At 41.7% G+C, this 18,796-nt stretch overlaps 2 protein-coding genes across 6 annotated transcripts in view; one reads left to right on the top strand and one right to left on the bottom strand.

Annotated features, from left to right (window-relative positions):
• LOC117711422 (hepatitis A virus cellular receptor 1 homolog) overlaps positions 1-18,796 on the top strand; it is a 99,822-nt gene that overhangs the window by 12,501 nt on the left and 68,525 nt on the right. The window lies entirely within an intron of this gene.
• The window catches only part of LOC117711531 (T-cell immunoglobulin and mucin domain-containing protein 2-like), a 38,880-nt gene continuing 20,925 nt past the window's right edge, over positions 842-18,796 (bottom strand). For 3 of the 5 annotated variants that reach the window (XM_076936996.1, XM_076936995.1, XM_076936994.1), the window contains 6 exons: positions 15,248-15,445; positions 12,663-12,743; positions 9,082-9,131; positions 5,777-5,888; positions 4,867-4,903; positions 842-1,011 (listed from right to left, as the gene is read on the bottom strand). In XM_076936996.1, coding sequence (XP_076793111.1) covers positions 891-1,011; positions 4,867-4,903; positions 5,777-5,888; positions 9,082-9,131; positions 12,663-12,743; positions 15,248-15,445 — 599 coding nt within the window. In that variant the 3' untranslated portion in view covers positions 842-890. Of the gene's footprint in view, positions 1,012-3,278; positions 3,411-4,866; positions 4,904-5,776; positions 5,889-9,081; positions 9,132-12,662; positions 12,744-15,247; positions 15,446-18,796 lie in introns of all 5 variants that reach the window. The other 2 variants (XR_013111322.1, XM_034507254.2) reach the window with 2 other exon arrangements.

The raw sequence follows: 18,796 nt of genomic DNA, 5'->3' as shown, positions 1-18,796 counted from the left end.
GGGTATGAGAAAATTGCCACCTCTAAAAGTGACATTAGATTCCCTTGAAACCTTCATGCTCCCATGATTGAAGCCCTTTGGGGCAGATGGGGGAAGTAGAATTTGAATGTATGATAAAATAGATTAAAGGGGGGGGGGCAGGCAGTGATGGTGCACACCTTTAGTCCCAGCAGTTGGGAGGCAGAGGCAGGTGGATTTCTGAGTTTGTGGCCAGCCTGGTCTATAGAGTGAGTTCCAGGACAGCCAGGACTACACTAAGAAACCCCGTCTCAAAAAAAAACAACAAAAAATAAACAAATTTAAAAAACATGATTATTAAATTCTTCTGAATTCAGGACTTTCCTCCCACCCACACTTTTTTTGTTTAAACTTTTAAATATTATTCCTTTCTTTTTCTTTCTTTCTTTTTTTGTGTTTTGTTTTTTGAGACAGGGTTTCTCTGTGTAGCCCTGGCTGTCCTGGAACTTACTCTGTAGACCAGGCTGGCCTCGAACTCAGAAATCTGCCTGCCTCTGCCTCCAAGTGTTGGGATTAAAGGTGCATGCCACCACTGCCTGGCATATTATTCCTTTCTTAATGGTTTAAATAACTAAGACTATTTCTGTATTCCTGGTAATTATGTAGACTCAAACAAATCAGCCTTCTAAGTAAGATGTTCTTGTTTGAGAGAATCGCTGCAGTGAGTGGAGACACTGAGGCGGTGCTGATACAAGCATTAGGATGATGTTAACCTGAAGTTTGAGTATACAGTCGAGGGTTACCCTCTCCGCTCTCCACTGCAGCTGGAAGAACCAACACAGAAAATTGCCTTGGAGCTGTAATGGGTGTTTGACTCTGTGAAATCAGTGACGGTCTCTTTATTCTCAGGCAGAAGGCGCCTCAGAGGGCCACTAGGACTCTTCTTCAGGATAAGGACTGTCTTCAATAATGTAGACTTTGTCTTCACCTCTGGCCTGCTCCACCACTTTTTTTTGGGAAGCTCCAATCTTAGAGACTGGGAAGGGAATCAAGCTGGAGAGAGAGAGAGAGAGAGAGAGAGAGAGAGAGAGAGAGAGAGAGAGAGAGATTTTGAAATGAAATTTTGAATGAATGAGGCCATCTTTAAAGTCTGAGTAGAACATTCATGATACATACTCAGGACCCCAGCAGCCCCATGCACAAAACCAGTACCACACAGGGCCTCAGTATTAAGTTGTAGAACTGTGTGATTAATCATCAGACTAAGAATTATTTTGTTTTTAAAAAGCAGTTCATATGGGAATTTTTCACATTACTTATGTCATAGAACGGGAGCTGTAGGGAGAGAGACAGCTAGCATCAAAGCAGGCACCTGAGTAGGATGTGCATTTGGAACTGGATTAAAAACTGGAAGTCCTGTATTTACTTTGGACTGTGATGCTTTAGTGAGGGTTAGGAGGGTCTGGTGACCTGAGTGGATAATCCTGGAACCATGGAAGGGTGGAAGGAAAGAACCAGCTCCACGGTGCTGTCCTCTGACCTCCACAGGTGCCATGACACATTGCCCCCCCTCCCAGCCAAGGCACTATGCATACAATGAATACGAAGTTCTTTTTTTAAAGAAATGGTCTTGAAACCTGCATAGAATCTATATTCTCTAACAATAAGTATAGAGTAGAAAAACATTTAAAGCATTAGAGGGAAAAAGGTGGTTCTTTCGGGTCCCAGGAGGAAGGAAAGGGATGCAGGAGAAAAAGTTGATACAAATTTTGAAATTAATATTGTTACTCTTGGGCCGGGCGGTGGTGGCGCACGCCTTTAATCCCAGCACTTGGGAGGCAGAGACAGGCGGATTTCTGAGTTCGAGGCCAGCCTGGTCTACAGAGTGAGTTCCAGGACAGCCAGGACTAAACAGAGAAACCCTGTCTCGAAAAACCAAAAAAAAAAAAAAAAATATTGTTACTCTTATATAGGCATCATGCCCATGTAACTCATCTAAGACTATGAGGCTTGGACCCGGTCCTTCTAATAAGTGCGATTACAGCACAGTGCCTTTTCACAGGGGCTGGAGTGTGTTACAGAATTTCAAAGACCACTTGCATGACACACATTCACATACATTGCATGCACAAAAACATCAGGCACTGAACTGAAGGAAATCAATTTGTGAAGAGGACTGCTGGCCCATAAGCTATAGGAGGTGCTTTACTTGGAGAGTTTATTCACTACCCCTGTTATCAGGGTAGTCACAGTGGGATGATATTTGAGCTTCCTAGAACTCATGGAAGAGTAAATCACAGAAGAAAAGAGACTAACTTTAACTGTCAGTGAGGTATGACACAATGAAGCTTGGTCATTTGTGCACAGCAGCCATCTCTGTTACGTAGATCCAAAATGAAGTTCTCTAGTTGGCCACATGAAGGATACCTGTGCTGAGAATTACAAGGAAAAGAGCAATCCAGCTTCACTCTGCCTGGGATAGTTACACATGTAGGGAGACAGTGTAGAGTCTGTCTTACTCTCAGGAGTCAGCATGAGAGATAAAACTGAGGAAGCTAGCAAATTCGTTAAGTAGTGCTTAGTTTGGCTTCCTGGTTTCTTTCTTTCTTTCTTATTTATTTATTTATTTATTTATATTTATTCATTCATTCACTCATTCATTCATTCATTCACTTGGTTTTGTCAGTGTCTCTCTAGGTTGCTATGACTATCCTGTAACTCCCTATATAGACCAGGCTGGCCTCAAGCTCAGAGATTCACCTGCCTCAACCTCCTGAGTGTTGGAATTAAAGGTGTGAGCTACCACACTTGGCTTCATTCATTTATTTTTAGGCAGAGTGTTTCTAGAAGTCTCAGCTGGCCTTAAACATATAGTCCTCCATGCCTTTAATCCCAGTAGTCTGGAGGCAGAGGTAGGCAGATCTCTCTGTGTTCAAGGCCAGCCAGAGGAGAAAGCAGGTAGCCAGGGTGGTTAGCCAGTGGTGTGCGAACAGCAGCTCCCAGCATTCTCAGGAAAGCTGCCAGCTGCCAGCTTGATGAAGCTAGCCATGATGGGTGGGGAGTGATCCCCAGCTCCTGGGGGAAAAAAAATGGCCATTGGTGGAGCTGGAGCTGAGTGAGACCAGGACAGCTGATCTCAGAGCCTAGCTGGGAGTGCCTGCAGAGTTCCCATGAAGGCAGAATCGTGTTTTTTTTAAAATTACAGGCAACACATTTAGAAAAAAAAACCAAAAACCCCAAAATTAAAACAACAACAACTCTTAACAGTCCTCCTGCCTTGGCTTATCAAGTTCTGAGATAATAGATGTGTGTAACCTCACCCAACTTCTCCTTCTCTTTTTTCTTCATTGTGTTTCCTCCAATATTTCCTATTAAGTGATTACAAAAAAAAAAAAAACAACCAGCAACAACACCTTTGGGGCCGAAGAGGTGATTCAGCGTTAAGCATGCTCCTAAAACAGGAGAAGCAGAGGTCAGAAGCTAGTCCCTTCATAACAGGTAGAAAGTCTTCTGTAGCTTTGAGGGAGGTGGAGACAGGTATGATTTATATTATATTACATTTAGCACTTAGGCTTCTAAGCATGGGCTCCTGAGGTTGAGACCTCAGATGCTTTTTTCTATTTGTGAACTCGTTTTCTAATCTGTAAGATGAGACGTATAGCAGTTCGATCTTAATGGTTTATTTCTGTGAAGGGAAGGTACGACTGGAACTTAACAAGAGCTGACTGTATGAGGCACTCAGGATGGGCTGACACTGTTCAAGACACAGTTTATGTATGTGTCCTGTGATTGACAGAGACACAGGTGAAGCTATGGATGGCAGCCTAAAGGACATGGATTTTGACTGAAAGAAATGGCTGAAAGTACAGCCAATATTTAACCCAGTGAGGGAAACTAGATGGCTTTATACCAGGGAGGGAAGCCATGTGACAGAGGAGGCACAGGGGACTTACAATGGAAAAACTAGAAAGGGCTTCAGGAGTAAGATAAACTGAAAAGCCTGCAAGGCAGACACTAGTGTCGTGAGTGGAAGGGACTGGCGTGGAATTGTGGAAACACTGGCCATGCCGCAGTTCCATTGCATTTCCTGCAACATCAGGAATTATCTTCCTTTAAATCTTTTGCTTTCCTTGGGCTCCCTCAAAGAGCCCACCACCCAGACCTGTCATCTCCAAATTACTTGCCTAATAACACCTCAAAGGATCTGTCTACTAGTTTGTATGTTCTCTGATACATTTCATCAGTTTTTAATGGAATAGATACTCAATGAAAGAAAATATTGAATAAACTAAGAGTGGAGAAAACAAAAATGTACTTATTCACCTCCATGATACAAAATTTACATTTCAGCATCTACCTAGAAGAGATTAGAATTCTAATTCTAATTGAATTAGATGTAAATTGCAGAAAATATCTCTGAGAAAGGAGGATAGTAAGAAAAGGTCTTGTCAGGCAGTGGGGGCCCAATGCTTTAACTTAGCATACAGGAGGAGGCAGGTAGATCTGACTTCCAGGCCAATCTGGTCTACAAATTGAGTCACTTGATACCCATGGCTTCACAGAGAAAACAAAACAAAACAAAACAAAACAAAACAAAACAAAACAGGTGTGTGTGTGGAGGCTTCATTAAACTTTAGTTTTGGATCCAAGGTGCAAAATGGGAGCCAAGCATTATGGACCACACCTGTAATCCCAGAAATAAAGTCTGAGGCAGGAGGTTTGTGAGTTCCAGTCTGGCCTAGACTACATAGAAAATTTCAGGTCAGACTGTGCCACATAATAAGACCCTGTCTCAAATCAACCAACAAATCAATCAGTAAAGAATGATTTAATGGCTAAAGAGAGCATGGGGAGGAATTCTTAAGACAGTGAGTTCAAAAAGATTCAACACAATCCATATCGGCTTACCTCAGAGAGCTCGACTTCTTTTTCATAATTATGTACCCTAAATTGGGATGGGAGAAGGATGGTGAGAGAGGTTGAAAGGAAAGTGGAACTGTAATCAGAAACACTCATGATATTTTCTTCTAATCAAAGCTATTGTTTCTGTCTTTAATTGATGCATCCCCTGGTAACTTTGGGTAATTTCTTCCTGTGCTGTGCAGGAAGGATCTTCTTATTCATTGTCTGATATATTTACCTACCTAGCCTAAGTTACTAGAATGACATTGTAAAGTAATGTTCACAGAATGAAACAAAGAATTGTAGATATTTCTAATGGGCTGCAGGAGAACAAGATTTTGAGGGAAGAATAAACAACTTTGGACTGAGGACGGGAACACATTTGTCACATTTTACTCAATTCTCCCTTTTAGGCACAATGTGATATGGCGTCTAACCCCAGAATTGGAATGCTGAGATGAAAAGCATTTGACACTAGAGGTAGCATAAATAAACTTTTCAAATAAACATGTTCTAAATAATTAGAGGGAAACATCCTGAATTGACATATTCTTGATTATTTTTGTTTGTTTTCTGTGACAGGGCTTCCCTGTACAACCTAGCCTGTCATGGAATTCCCTCTGAAAACCAGGTCTGCCACACGAATCACAGTTTTACAGACCAGGGTTCTTTGGAGACCTGGTAGCAATGGTTCAAGATCACTGAGTACTCACCAGGCCCCAGAAACCACCTGCAGTGCTATGTAGGTCCTAACACATCCCTTGGGGAGTGGATGGCTTACTGTGTGCCTCAGTTCTGGGCATATGGAAGTCATGAGAACTCAAAACCCCTGTGGCATGTACATTTGCTTAAAGGCAGTCAGAAGGACTGAGAACCCTGACCCTCCTTTCCTGGGGACAGTTGTGAAATTACTTACTGGTGACAGCCACAGTGCTCACAAGCAGCAGCAGGAGCAGGGCTGCAATGGAGATGCCGACATAGAAGCCCTTAGTCAGGGTTTTCTGTGGCTTCCGTGGAGGGATTGCTTCCTAAGGAAACAATGAATAAAGTACCAGTAGTGATAAATAGACAAATCAATAAATAAATAGCAAACCAAAGGGGCACCAAGGATCAGAAAACACAAGCTAGACCTTAAACCTAGACCTTCATCTTCACTGGCCTGGGGCTAGTCTGGAGTTTGCAGCAAGATTCAGGGCAATAATGTGCAGTGGAAATAAATGAAAGGAATAGAGACCATAAATTAGAGAAAAAGCAAGGAGAGGGGATGTGGAAGGGTTTGGGAGCAGGGAAAGAAAAGGAGGAATTGATGGAATTACATTAAAAAACTTGCTTAAAAAAAAAACCAAAAAACTAGGAAGACTCTACTCATGGATGCAGCCTGATTAACACCTTGTGGTGAGACAGAATAGAGAACCTCTTCCAGTGTCCTGGTGCAGGTGATCGGGCATCATCACCTACTGGAGTAAGACAGGCTGGGCATCACCTTAGGCCCCTTCATAGTTCAACAGTGATCTACTGGCCCTAAGTAGAACTTATGAAATGAGTGTAAGTTCAGTTGGCAGACCATGAGATCAGGTCTTTGCCCTTATATGAACCTCATCTCTGGATCACAACCCCAGCTCCTCTGCTTTGTCAGTGTGACCATGGACACATTAGCTAAGCTTTGTGAGCTCTGTCTCTATGGCTACAAATGACAGCTCAGTGAAGTTCTTGGGTAAAGTACTCTTAGATGCTTCTTGACAAAGTCCCTGGAGAATATAGGTGAAAACAAGGTTTGTTTGTTGTGACAGGGTCTTCTGTATCCTAGGCTGGTCTGGAATTCACCAGTTGACAATGATGTTGAACCTTGATCCCCCTGCCTACGCCTTCTGGGTGATGGGATCACAGCTGTGTCACCATGCCCACATGAACATCTATCTACCTCATAACATTTTCCTGATTATGAATGACAGCACAGCCTATCCTTTCTCATTCATCTTCACAAATTTCCTTCAATGTTTCATGAGATAGAGTCCAAGAAGTTGATCTACTGAGTCAAGACCTATGCTGCTGTTGCTAGACATGGGGGAGCACACCTTACTCTCACAACCTGAGAGGTGAAAGCAGGAGGGTTGGGAGGCCCAGATCCTTCCCAGGTACAGAGCAATTTCACAGCCAGCTTGAGCTTCATGGGATTCTGTCTCAGATACCTAAACAAACACCGAAAACAATGCTGTGTGCTTCTGTGCATTGTTTTCAATGCACTGAGAGATAAAATATTGATTGGGTTTATCTATACTAAACTCCACTAATAACTTAGTTTTTAACTTTCAGTGAACTGTGGAGCTGTGACAGGTGATTTAGCCAGACAATCAATTACTCCTAATGGATATGCATGCAAACATTCTCTCTTGTTAACTTTTACTTCAATTTAAGATTTAATTTTATGTGTGAACTTGTGATGAACTTTTTAACATGTGATCATGTATTCTGAAAGATGTATATGTGGAGTACAAAGAGAACAGTGAGGGGGAGCTGAGCTGAGAAGGTTTTAGACAGAACACTTTTTAGACAGAACTGAACTCAAGAACTTAGAAGTATAGGCATAGCATTGGGAGGAAACACATTGAGAATTAGAGCATTATTGTGACAGCAGAGTAGGAGGAGAGAGCAAGATTAGAAGGAGAATGCAGAGTGGACTAATGTAGAAATTATAGGTAACAAAAAACTAAGAGTCCTGTGCAGAATGCAGAGGGAAAGAGGAAAAAGGAAGAAGCTTCAGAGAGCAGCAGCAGGCTTCTCCTTACCATGGGACAGAACAGGTCCTTTCTTAATAACAAGACAGGCTTAATCTTATTAAAGGAACAAAGCTTTTTTCTTACAAATGAGTTTAAGTCATTTAGCATTAAAAGGGTAGAAGCTTTTTCTTTCTCTATGTAACAAAGATTGGAGCTCTTTTTTTTTTTTTTTTTTCATCCAGAATGTGTGAGTTCTTTCTGCACCAGTGCTTGGTCTTTTGCTCCATATGTATATATAAGCGTGTGTGTGTGTGTAAGTATGTAATTGTGAGAATGCATACAAGCTGGACCCAACTGGTTTGAATGGGAATGTATAAATGTGCATGCATGAATCTGTATATAAACTTATGTGAGTTTATGCATATTTGCTTATTTCCTTCTGCAAGCGCTATTCTCTTCTCCTGGTTCAATACAAGTTTATTGCTCCAAACTTCTCCCAAGCTCTACAAGCAAGAGGCATCTGGAGAAAAGGGAAAAGTCTCTAGCAATTAATCCTTTACTTAATCTCCTGCTGTTTTATGATGAGGTGCTAAGTGCCAGAGACTGCAGTTTCTGGCCTCAGAGGAACCCAGAAGGCAGCTCACCTACAGTAGCAAAGCAACTCATACTTAGGTAAGTAAACTTTATTGTTATACAGCAACTCTAAATATCTCCTAAGACAAAGTCTTATCCCCGTATCTCATAAGACTTCTTACCCTTCGCTGAGGCTCTTCCCACTCTGCTGCCTCAAGAAGAACTCACAAGAAAGAAGACCCTCACCCCCCGACCCACATCCAGCAAGGGCTTTCTCTGCTTTACTCTCCATAGTCAAATAATCTTCACAACTCCATATCTGCCTATTTTCTTACCCCTACCCCCATTTCTCCTGGGCTACTTACACACACTAAAAACAAACCTTGTTTCTTCCTGGAGCCAAGAAGAAAATACTCCATTGATGAATGTATCTAGAATTTCTGTAGAGATAGAACTCAAGCATGGAATAGAGAAAGTCTAGGGAAAGTCATGCAAATTTGAGAGTGTCTAAGACATTAATACCTTATGTGGAGGTTTGTTTTCAGTAAAGAAAAATCACCAGTGGGCTCTACAGAGTATGGTCAGTGGGTAGAAAAACAATATTAGGGGTTTGTAAATGAACTTCCTGAATTTAAATACCCATTGTAAGCATCAATTTCTCTCTATATATATTTATTCTACATTTTTTTGAGATAGGTTCTTACTACATAAGTCAGTGTGGTCCAGGCTGGCCTCAAACTTCTGAATTAACTTTCTGAGTTCTAAAATTAAGGGATATACCACTGTATCTGACCCTTATTTTGCTTTTCTTCTTCTCTTTTGACACACATGCCTGTGAACTAATATTATAGACACAGTTCTTAAATACAGTGTGCCTCCTGGAAGATATAGAAGGGAGTATGGCTAGTAACTTAGGGAGGAATGTACTTACAGTGTTATTATTCCAGGAGTCATCTGAGGATGTCACAGTGTTATTCCAGTCTGGTCAAAGGGAGGAAAAATTAATTACAAATATAAAAATTTAGATTTCTTTTCTACTACACTTGTAAATAATATCCACAAGGCCAATGTGTCTTATACTTTTTGAGGATTAAGATTTAATATGGAAGGAGAGTCACTAAGCAGCAAGTTTGGAAGTGTTTTTGAAATGTTTATTTTGGCTGGGCGGTGGTGGCGCACGCCTTTAATCCCAGCGCTTGGGAGGCAGAGGCAGGCGGATTTCTGAGTTCGAGGCCAGCCAGGTCTACAGAGTGAGTTCCAGGACAGCCAGGACTACACAGAGAAACCCTGTCTCGAAAAACCAAAAAAAAAAAAAAAAAAAAAAAAAAAAAAAAAAAAAAAGAAAAGAAATGTTTATTTTGTAACAAGGAATGCATCATTTTCATTGTTTCTTGTTTCTATGTGTCTATGAATGAAATACAGAATCCTCTTTCCACACAGTATCTGGCACATATAAGGATTATAACATTCTGACAAGAATTCCCTTAACTGCATTTACATATGAAGAAGCAGACATCGGGTGATTATATTTTTCTAATTTTTACAAATGACAGACAACTCTGTTGGCAACCCCTAAACACAGTACCCTTACAATGAGTGGAAATACTGCAGGTCTGTGAAAGTTCCTAACAACTGCCAAAGCTGGCATTGCCCTTTGGATGGCTCATAGCCCTCCACTTTTCCCACATCCCAGTATTCACAGTTTACTCACTGGGAGAGCCCTTCCAAGGAGCCAAAGGCAGTGACTAGGTTTAGGCAACATCTACGGCCTAGGCTCTGTTTGTCACTTAGGCCCTTAAGTAAAACCTTCCAGGAATCGGAGTAACTGACTCAGTAGGGTGAAGTTGAATCAGACAAAATTTGAATTCAATGCTGATCTTGTTCATTAGGAAAGTGACCTTCATCCTCAAGGTCCTGACAGAAGCACTTAAGAATGCACGCTTAAGCATTCAACACTGTGGTGGCAAACACAGGTGATGTCATTTCATTATTGTTATGGGAAGAAGGAGCATCCAGGCGGAGGGTGAATACTGTGGAGTTTGCTTTAACAATATCATATGTGTCATGAGAAATGTTCAACAACTTGTCAAAAGAAATGTATGTAGTATTGGTGGATAAATTTGAAAAGTTGTGTCTTTAAAGAATTATAGAGTCTCCCCAATTTAGCAGTGACATGAATTACTATAAAATAATCACTGAAATGGTGTATAAGATTCTGGGCAAGCACAGTTACCAAGAATGATCTCCCTTCCCTACTCCCTCTATCTTCCTTACACCCAGCAACATTGGCAGATGGCTGCTGCCTTCTATTTTTTTTTCAACTATTTTAATTTTGTTTTCCTTCCTGAAAAGTGTTCATACTTAAGATTTCCTTTTCAAAAGCAGAGGTCGCTATTATCTTCTGGACTCTATGAGTTCACTGCGTGTAACTAAATTAACTAGTGTCCAGAAATGCCTGGGAAAAGGTAGGCCACATGGGCTTGGGGGAACCACAGATAATCATCTCCTGACAATATTTAGCTACAAATGTGCACACACACAGAATCTTAAAAGGCCTGATCTTGTTTGGATGCTCCTCAAGGGCACATTACCCAGCTCTGAAACACAAAGATCAGCATGGGACATTCTCAAAATGTACAACTATTGTAAGAGCTAGCTGGGATAGATGGCAGAGTCCAGCATCACTTTATTTGATCAAGTAAAGTCATATCACTACTATAGGTTTAAAGAGAGGAGGTAGTATAGGATCCACCCAGAGTGTGAACAGTGAGACTGAAAATTCACAGTGTGTGAGACTTGGGGTCTCGGGGCTGCAAGTCTCCTAGGGTGCTGCTGTTGGTGTACTCAACCCACCTTAGTCTATTTCAGTTGCTATGACAGATAGCTCTAAATTCTTTTGAACAAATTAGTTCTAAAGGTTTAGAGTCCCAGATCTGGACACAAGTTGACTGGGTAGACGGTCAAAGTTCTTTTTTTAAGGCTGGTACTTTTTGTGTATCCCCAAGTTTAGGAGAAGGCAGGTCAGTCCTTTCATCCCTCTTATAAATGATCTAATACCATGCATAAACATCTTACTCTTAGAATCTAATGGCCTTTCAGATACTTCCAGTTCTTAATCTACTGCATTGAGAATTAAGTGTTAACAAAAACATTACAGAGACAGAAACGTTCAGATCAGAATACAACTTCAGATGGCCCATGTAAACTCAAGGTTCACAAAGCAGACAGGGAGACTATTGACTATATTGAAGGAAGTTTTAGTGACAAGGTTAGTGTAAACAAGACAGGGCTGTTTTAAGACCCAAAGACATCAAGCCTGGTGATGAGCTTGGGATCAGACTGAGTCATTTGGTTTTTAAAAGAGGCACATAAAAGTAGATGTTTGCAAGTCATAGCAGCTCCCTGGACCAGTCCTCTAGAGCTCAGGTACTGTGGGTAATTGTAGTGGCATAGCTGTTGCTGTATCTATCACTCACCCCCTTTGCAAATACGACCCAGGGTCTTCATCACACTTAATAGCCACAGTATCCTGTAAAATTCATTGCAATAAAGTGATTTTGTGGAACAAGTGGCATTATGTTCCTTGAATGAATAGTGGAACAGACTCAGAGATGGTGGACATTTCTATAAATCATACAACTCTTAGCAAAGAGAGAGACCAATTAGGATAGAAACACTGGAGTAATCAACAGTTGGTAGAAAACAAGCCCAGGCACGGGGATGGGGAAATGGCTTTTCCCAAAGGATGGACAAGAGGGTGGCTGTTATTCTTATTCTGTGGATAGAGTTGATAACTTCAGGAACCATTGATAAAAGGCAGACTTTCCTATGGAGGCAACCTATGCTGTGCACAGACATCTTAAATCAAGTTGGCATGAGCAAAATAAACAAGTCATCTTTGTTGAAGGTCAAATGATAGAGAACATGGCCTCCTATTCCTGAATGTAAGCAAATATCCCTCAGAAATCTATGCCACCACATTGTTTAGGAAACAAATTATTTAAAGATTATTTTCCTGTAAGCTACATCTTGGAACATGGCTTCAAAAAATAGCCATGGGAAGTAGGAGGTGGGGTACACTTCTGGATAACCTCCAGGGCTCCACTTGAGAGGCACCAACATCACATATATGCTCAGTGTATATACTAATATGAAATTAAATCATGCCACAGGATGTCATATTCCTTTCCTAAGCATCATAATGATCCCTGTGCTTGGGATCTGTGTTAAACATACATTCATAAACCTTTAACACTCCATCACATCAGATCTCCCTGAGATTATTTTCCCATGAAGAAGCCATATAGCTTAGTTCTGCATATATGGAGGTCCATATTAGAGAGGGAACCATTTCAGGCTGCTGTGTGGAGTAGTGTGGAGCTGTTCCTCTGACCCTACCACGATTTATTTACAAAGTCAGATGTGTCTTGTTTCAAAGACTGTGACCTTTTCAACACCAGTTTTATCAAGATCTGGACCTGCCATGAGGTTCAAGAAGGCAAACATAGTTACCTGCAGGAATATAGGATGGGGTTTTCGTCACCTCGGCTGTTGTCTGATCTGGATGAAATGTAGTGGATTCTGGAATGAGAACTGAGAACAATGCAAGAACTATTTCAACTGTGAAGGAGGTTGTCACCGACCAAGGAAAATAAAAACTGAACTTAACCCAAAACTTACCATCACCCTCCCACAGTGCCTCCCCAACCTTCTTAAGCAGAAAGAGTTCCTTCCTACCCACTTCTGCATCTGTTGACTCCTCTTAGAAATATGTCTAAAGATAGCCACTGTCTGTAGTTGTTTCACTATCCTGAGCACGTGAGATCTGTTTCTAATAGTCTAGAAAACTTTATTAGTATTCAGAGTTGTCTCACACTTTGCATTCTATGCATGAACACCTGTGGAACATACAGTCAACCCTAACACATGGAGAATAGGACACTCAGTTAAGATCAGGTTTAAGACAAGCAGTATTTCACTCTCTAGGAAAGGGCCTGGAAGTTTCTCACTACCCTCTTCACGACAGGCCTTATTCCAGGTCAAGATTATTCCCACTTCTTTGCAGGGACACATGCTCACTCAACTGTGTGGAGTAGTTACACTGGTCCATCTCAGAGTCCCTCTCAAGGTAGCTGTTTCACTCTGATGATGATTCCTGTCCTGCAGCCTGCCTCGCCTTCTGGAATTCTCCTTTATTCTCTTTTCGTAAAAACAAACACTTCTTTACTGATAGTTGGTTAAGTGAGTGAGTGACTGCTGACTGACTGAAGCAAGCTATCTGATCCTCCTCCCATTCCTTTACTAAGAATACTTTCCCATTATCTGATTCATCTTATGTTTCTCCAAGGCTTTGGAGAGAGAGTTCCAAAGGTTTCCACATGGAACTCTCTAGTGCAGCCTGTATTTCCCTTTCTCTTCCTGGAGTCCTTACATTTTCCCAACACTGACACAATTCACATGAAGAGCTGAGCACTTGCCTCTCTGTGAGTCCAATAAATCTTCCTTTCTCAGAACAACAGAGGGTCTTGGAGGAAGTTGGTTGAAGTCACAGAGGAATTCCTAAAGCTGAGCTTCCTCAGGACCCCTAAGTGGTCTTTCTACATACCCTACCTCACTACAACCTGGTGCTCATATTTGAAAAACACCCCCTGCTCTGCACTCTTGTCTTGTTTTAACCTAACACTCAAGCATCAAGAAGGATGTGGCCGTCCTTCCAAATTAAAAATGGGACAACACAGATGTTAGATGGTCGCACACCAGTCATTTAGTTCTTGGTAAAAGGCATCGTGAGCTTAGCTTGTTTCCCCAGCCATGGTCACTTTTTCTACTCCTCTTACACCCTCACATCGCATATTCCATGAACAGAATTTAGTGTAGCTGGGATGAGCACAAGAAATGGGTTTGAAGATGCGTGTCCTTTTCTTACAATAACCTGGGTGTTTGCCTTCTCTCTGGGCTGCACAATTCAACCCGCTTAGGAAACTAACAATACAAAAACAAGATCACACTAATTCCACTCCCTAGAGGTCCTATGGACAGATGAGCCAACACTTCTCTTCTAAATCTCAGGTTTCAATAAAGTCAGAAACGTATCCATGTTCTCCAAATTCAGCCCATGAGCGCGTCCTCCAAAGCACCAAAAGCTAAGAACTGAAAAGTTCGGTCAATCCTGAGAGAGTCTCAGAGTTCTTAGTGTGTGCAGCTACCTGGAACAAAGTGGGTTTTCCCACAAATCCTGTGCTCTAAAATCCTAGGTAAAGCCTAGGGGCCTCTGCAAGCTCGGCCTGTCGCCCAGTCCTTCAGGGCTCTGCTGCTTGAATGTATATGCAGGCCAAGAGAGGTGAGGGGAATCAATACCTCCCATCAGTTGTCTCTATCAAAAGAGCTCTGAGGCTTCTTCTGCTTGTCAGAATGGAAGCATAGCATGGATGGGTTTTTAGGGAGCTTTGAGAACCTCTCGAACATAGATTCTTTCACTCCTAGATGTAGAAGGTTTGCCTTAACCTTGCCTTCAGGATGACAGGTTTTTTCCCATTCATAAGTCACATCACTACCCATTAATATTGAATCTGAACTAGGCAATTTGAAATATGAACTTCATAGCCTCACTCAAAAGCATGAGCGGGTTAAGTGATTTCTCAAAGCCTTCAAATATGATGTGAGTTTTTTTTTCACCCCTACCAAGGATATATTTTGAACTTTTCATGGTACATGAATGAATTAAAAGATACTTAAAACTATACAAGGCATTCACTGCTTCTTTTTAATGGTAAGTGGTCTGAAGCCATTTCCTACAAACATGTGAAAAGAGAACAAAGTCTCCAAATATCAGTGTCCACAGCAGGAGGCCTGTCCCTGGAGCAGAAGAAACAGTTTCCAATTCAAGTGAACAGGGACAAAGTCTCAGCCACTTTCTAACTTCTTAACCTCCACCAACTTCCTGACTCTGTGTCACTTCCTGTCACTATGTAATAGGGACAGACCACAGCTATATCAGACAGTTGTCTGAGAATGAACACTGTGTCATAGAGCAAACACTACTGTCCTCCTGTCCCTTATAAGAAGGACTCTGGGCTCTGGTACACATTGGGTTTTACCTGGTTTGTGAGTCTGCGTGTGTGCTGGTGTTGGAGAAGTAGAGGTAGAAACTCTGGTTGATGTTGGTACATGTGTGGATCTTGTTGAAATAGTTGTCAGTCTTCCTGTAGTTGTGAGTCTTCCTGTAGTTGTGGGTCTTCCTGTAGTTGTGGGTCTTCCTGTAGTTGTGGGTCTTGTTGGAGGACTTGTGGGAATTTCTGGATTTGAAAATCAAGATGAAAGCAAGGATCAGTCAAGCAGGAAGAGACAAGAGCTTCTGTTGTAGCACCAGTGAGAGTCTGTCCCATGTCAGAGGCTTGTCTTGTAAACTTCTGTCCATTGTCACTGACCAAGATGTGACAGGGCAGTGGAGACAGGCTCACCTATAGGAGGCAGCTTCACTGACAGCATGGATGACAACAGAGCCCATGTTCCCATGGAAACTATTTATGAATGACAGGTGTCAGATCCTCAGTTCTCTAATTATCTCTGTGAACTGAGAAAGTAGGAGGGCTGGAACTCTTTTCAGTGGTGACTGACTTCACCCACAGTTTCCAGGCCCAGCATTCTCATTTCAGTCAGTCCTGAAAGGACACACCATACAACCTTGCATCTTAGCATGTAGATCCCACACAATGGAGATTTGCCCATTTGGTAGAAAGTGGACACCGTGTTCTATGTTTTCTTGCAATCTAAGAGAGACAGGATAAATATCTCTTATCCAAAGATGCTTGGGGCAAGGAATTGCAGAATTTAAATCTTTCTTAACACTTTGGAATATTTGCATAAAGATACTATCTTATGGGTGGGGCACAAGTGTAAATGTGGATTGAGCTAGCATTGTTCACATGCCTACACTTCACATATATAGCTTAAGGTAAGGTTATGATTTGTGGATAATTCTGCACAGGATAGATCATGGTGTTGAATTTTGCCGGTACATTATCAATCCATGCTCAAAAGGTGTCAGATTGTGGAGCACTGCAGATGGGGAGCTTTAGATTAGGCATGTTCAAACTGCAGCTCACAAACCAACAGCATCAGACCTGATGGTAGCATCCAAACAGCTACTGCTGGTCTCAGGGTGCAGAGTTCCAAGACGAGCTGAGGCAAAATGGTGCTGGAAGGAAACAGTCAGGGACACACTCAGGCTCTTTTGTGTCAGCAGACATGTGGTTCCTGTAAGTAACCTGCCTGTGTTGACTGCCCTACCTACGAACTAAAACCTCAGGAACAAGCAACAGTTGCTTTGAAAATCTTTTTTATGGGGGATACAGTGAAATCCCTTAATCCAATGTGTTTTAATTTTGAAATAAGAAAACAATTACATTGTTTCTACTGTGCCTAGGGATTTATTTATTTGCGTATTTGTGTTTTTGTGTGATGTCTGGTATGGGGATCTTCAGGGTTGGTTCTCTCATCTGAGCATGTGGTTCCAGGGATTGAACTCAGGTCATCGAGCTTAGCAGTGGACACCTTTCCCCATGGAGCCATCTCACTCAGGAGCTTTCCTATAGAGGATCAGATAATAAGTGGTTTTGGTTCAGAAACCTAAAAATAGGTGTTCAGGAGCAAGCACTTCTGTTAAAAAGTTTGAAAGTCACTGCTGACAACCTAGCCAGCAGTGGGTGTGGCTGTGTTGTTATACAGCTATTCACAGGTGTATTAATAACCTAGTCTGCCCCAAGGCTCTTAGATTGTGTTGCCTGACCCAATCTAATATATGGACAGAGGCTAGAGCATAATACAAACTCTCCCTGGACAGTAAAGGAAGCCTGCAGAAAATCTAGGCAGATGATCACTGTGAGAGAAAAAAAAAAAAAAAAAAAAAAAAAAAAAACAGGGAAGAAGCAACCAGTGCAGGAGTTTTCTTTTCTTGCTCTGGTGCATTTTATTTCCCAGGTAGATAGATGGGAAAGTGCGGAGGAGCTGATGGGGGTCCTAGGATACCGGAAGAGGAAGCTCAGTGTGGTTAAACCGTGAGAAAATGTAGACTTGGTTGCTAAGATGAAGCAGCTTCTGGCTCACTAATGGACTCACTGGGTGGGTGGTCAAGAGTGGCTTTGTAAGCATTGCCGTGGTAGCGAGTTTCTAAGGTTTATAAAAGCTTCAATTAATTAACTGAAATTAATAATGTGATACTATGATGTTATTTATGCCTACTCTCCTTCTGGTGCTGGCTCTCTAATGCCAGGGAGTTATGCAAGCATGTGTTAGAGAAGTGCCTTCCCAAACTACAATGTTTTCTATAATTTGTTTACAATTCCCAAGCTCAGCCCCTACTTTGTTATTATTTTGTTTGGAGTTCTAGCTACAGAACCCAAGGCTTCAGGGATGCTAGACAAATTTCTACATTCCCAACGGCATTCTTTTTAGAGATTTGTTTTTGTAATGTGTGTGTGTGTGTGTGTGTGTGTGTGTGTGTGTGTGTGTGTGTGTAATGAATATAGGTTTATTCTTACATGGAGGCCAGAGTCATTGAACTTCAGCCAGCTGAGTCATATAGTTTCACATGTGTGAGGTAAGGTAATGCTCAAATCCTTATTTTCTCTTTCCCCAGTGATGCCTCGGAAATCATTCTTTGCACACTCCATTACCAGCTTCATCTGGCTTCCCTAAATCATCTCTGAGCATAGTGTGGCAAGTCCTTGTTTGCTCCATTAGAATGGACCTCACCCTAACAGGGTGTATGGGCACATTCCTATCATTCCTATAATCCCAACAGTCAGGAGGCTAAGGCATGGGCAAGAAATTCCAGGTCTTCCTGATTTACAAAGCGAGGCCCAGTCTCAAATCAAAAAAGTCAGCCAATCAATACACAGGCAGCCAGAAAAAGGGATCCATGGGTAGAGGCACTTCACTTGCAAGCCTGGCCACTCAACTTACATCCCTAGAACTCCACATACTCTCTCTACAAGTTTGCTCTCTGACAAATTCATCATGGTACGTATACCTGCCACATACCATATAAACATATACACACAATAATAAATACAGTTTTAAAAAATAAATTTAAACAGAAAAGACAAATAGATGAATAATAAAACGAGAAGAGAAATTACAGGATAATGCTATTAATGGAAGAATTATAGAGAGGTTAGTATTGATTCCTATTGTCAGTGTAAACCCTTAGTAAAAGGAGATTAGGCACCAGAAGCCAGGAAAGTTTTTAAAACCCCTCTTGGAGTCAGTGCAAGAAAATAAGAATATCTCCAACAAAAAGAAAAAATAAAGCCAAGAGGTGGTGGCGCACGCCTTTAATCCCAGCACTCAAGAGGCAGAGGCAGGCGGATCTCTGAGTTCGAGACTAGCCTGGTCTACAAGATCCTGGGCTACACAGAGAAACCCTGTCTCAAATAACAAAAGAACAGAACACAGAACAGAGAGAGAGAAAGAGAGAGCGAGAGAGACAGAGAGAGACAGAGACAGAGACACAACATAATAATGTAATTAGTCCAGATTCAGGGCTTTCATGAACTTCTTACTGTTAGTGCATGGCTTGCACCTATAGACCACATCCCAATCTGAAAAGATCAAGCCACACCTCCCTGCTGCTCTCTGAGACAGTT

This window comes from Arvicanthis niloticus, chromosome 6, assembly GCF_011762505.2.
Source record: "Arvicanthis niloticus isolate mArvNil1 chromosome 6, mArvNil1.pat.X, whole genome shotgun sequence".
In the NCBI taxonomy this organism is placed as follows: domain Eukaryota; kingdom Metazoa; phylum Chordata; class Mammalia; order Rodentia; family Muridae; genus Arvicanthis; species Arvicanthis niloticus.
Note: the sequence above shows the minus strand (reverse complement) of the source record. Positions and strands in the feature narration are given on the sequence as shown.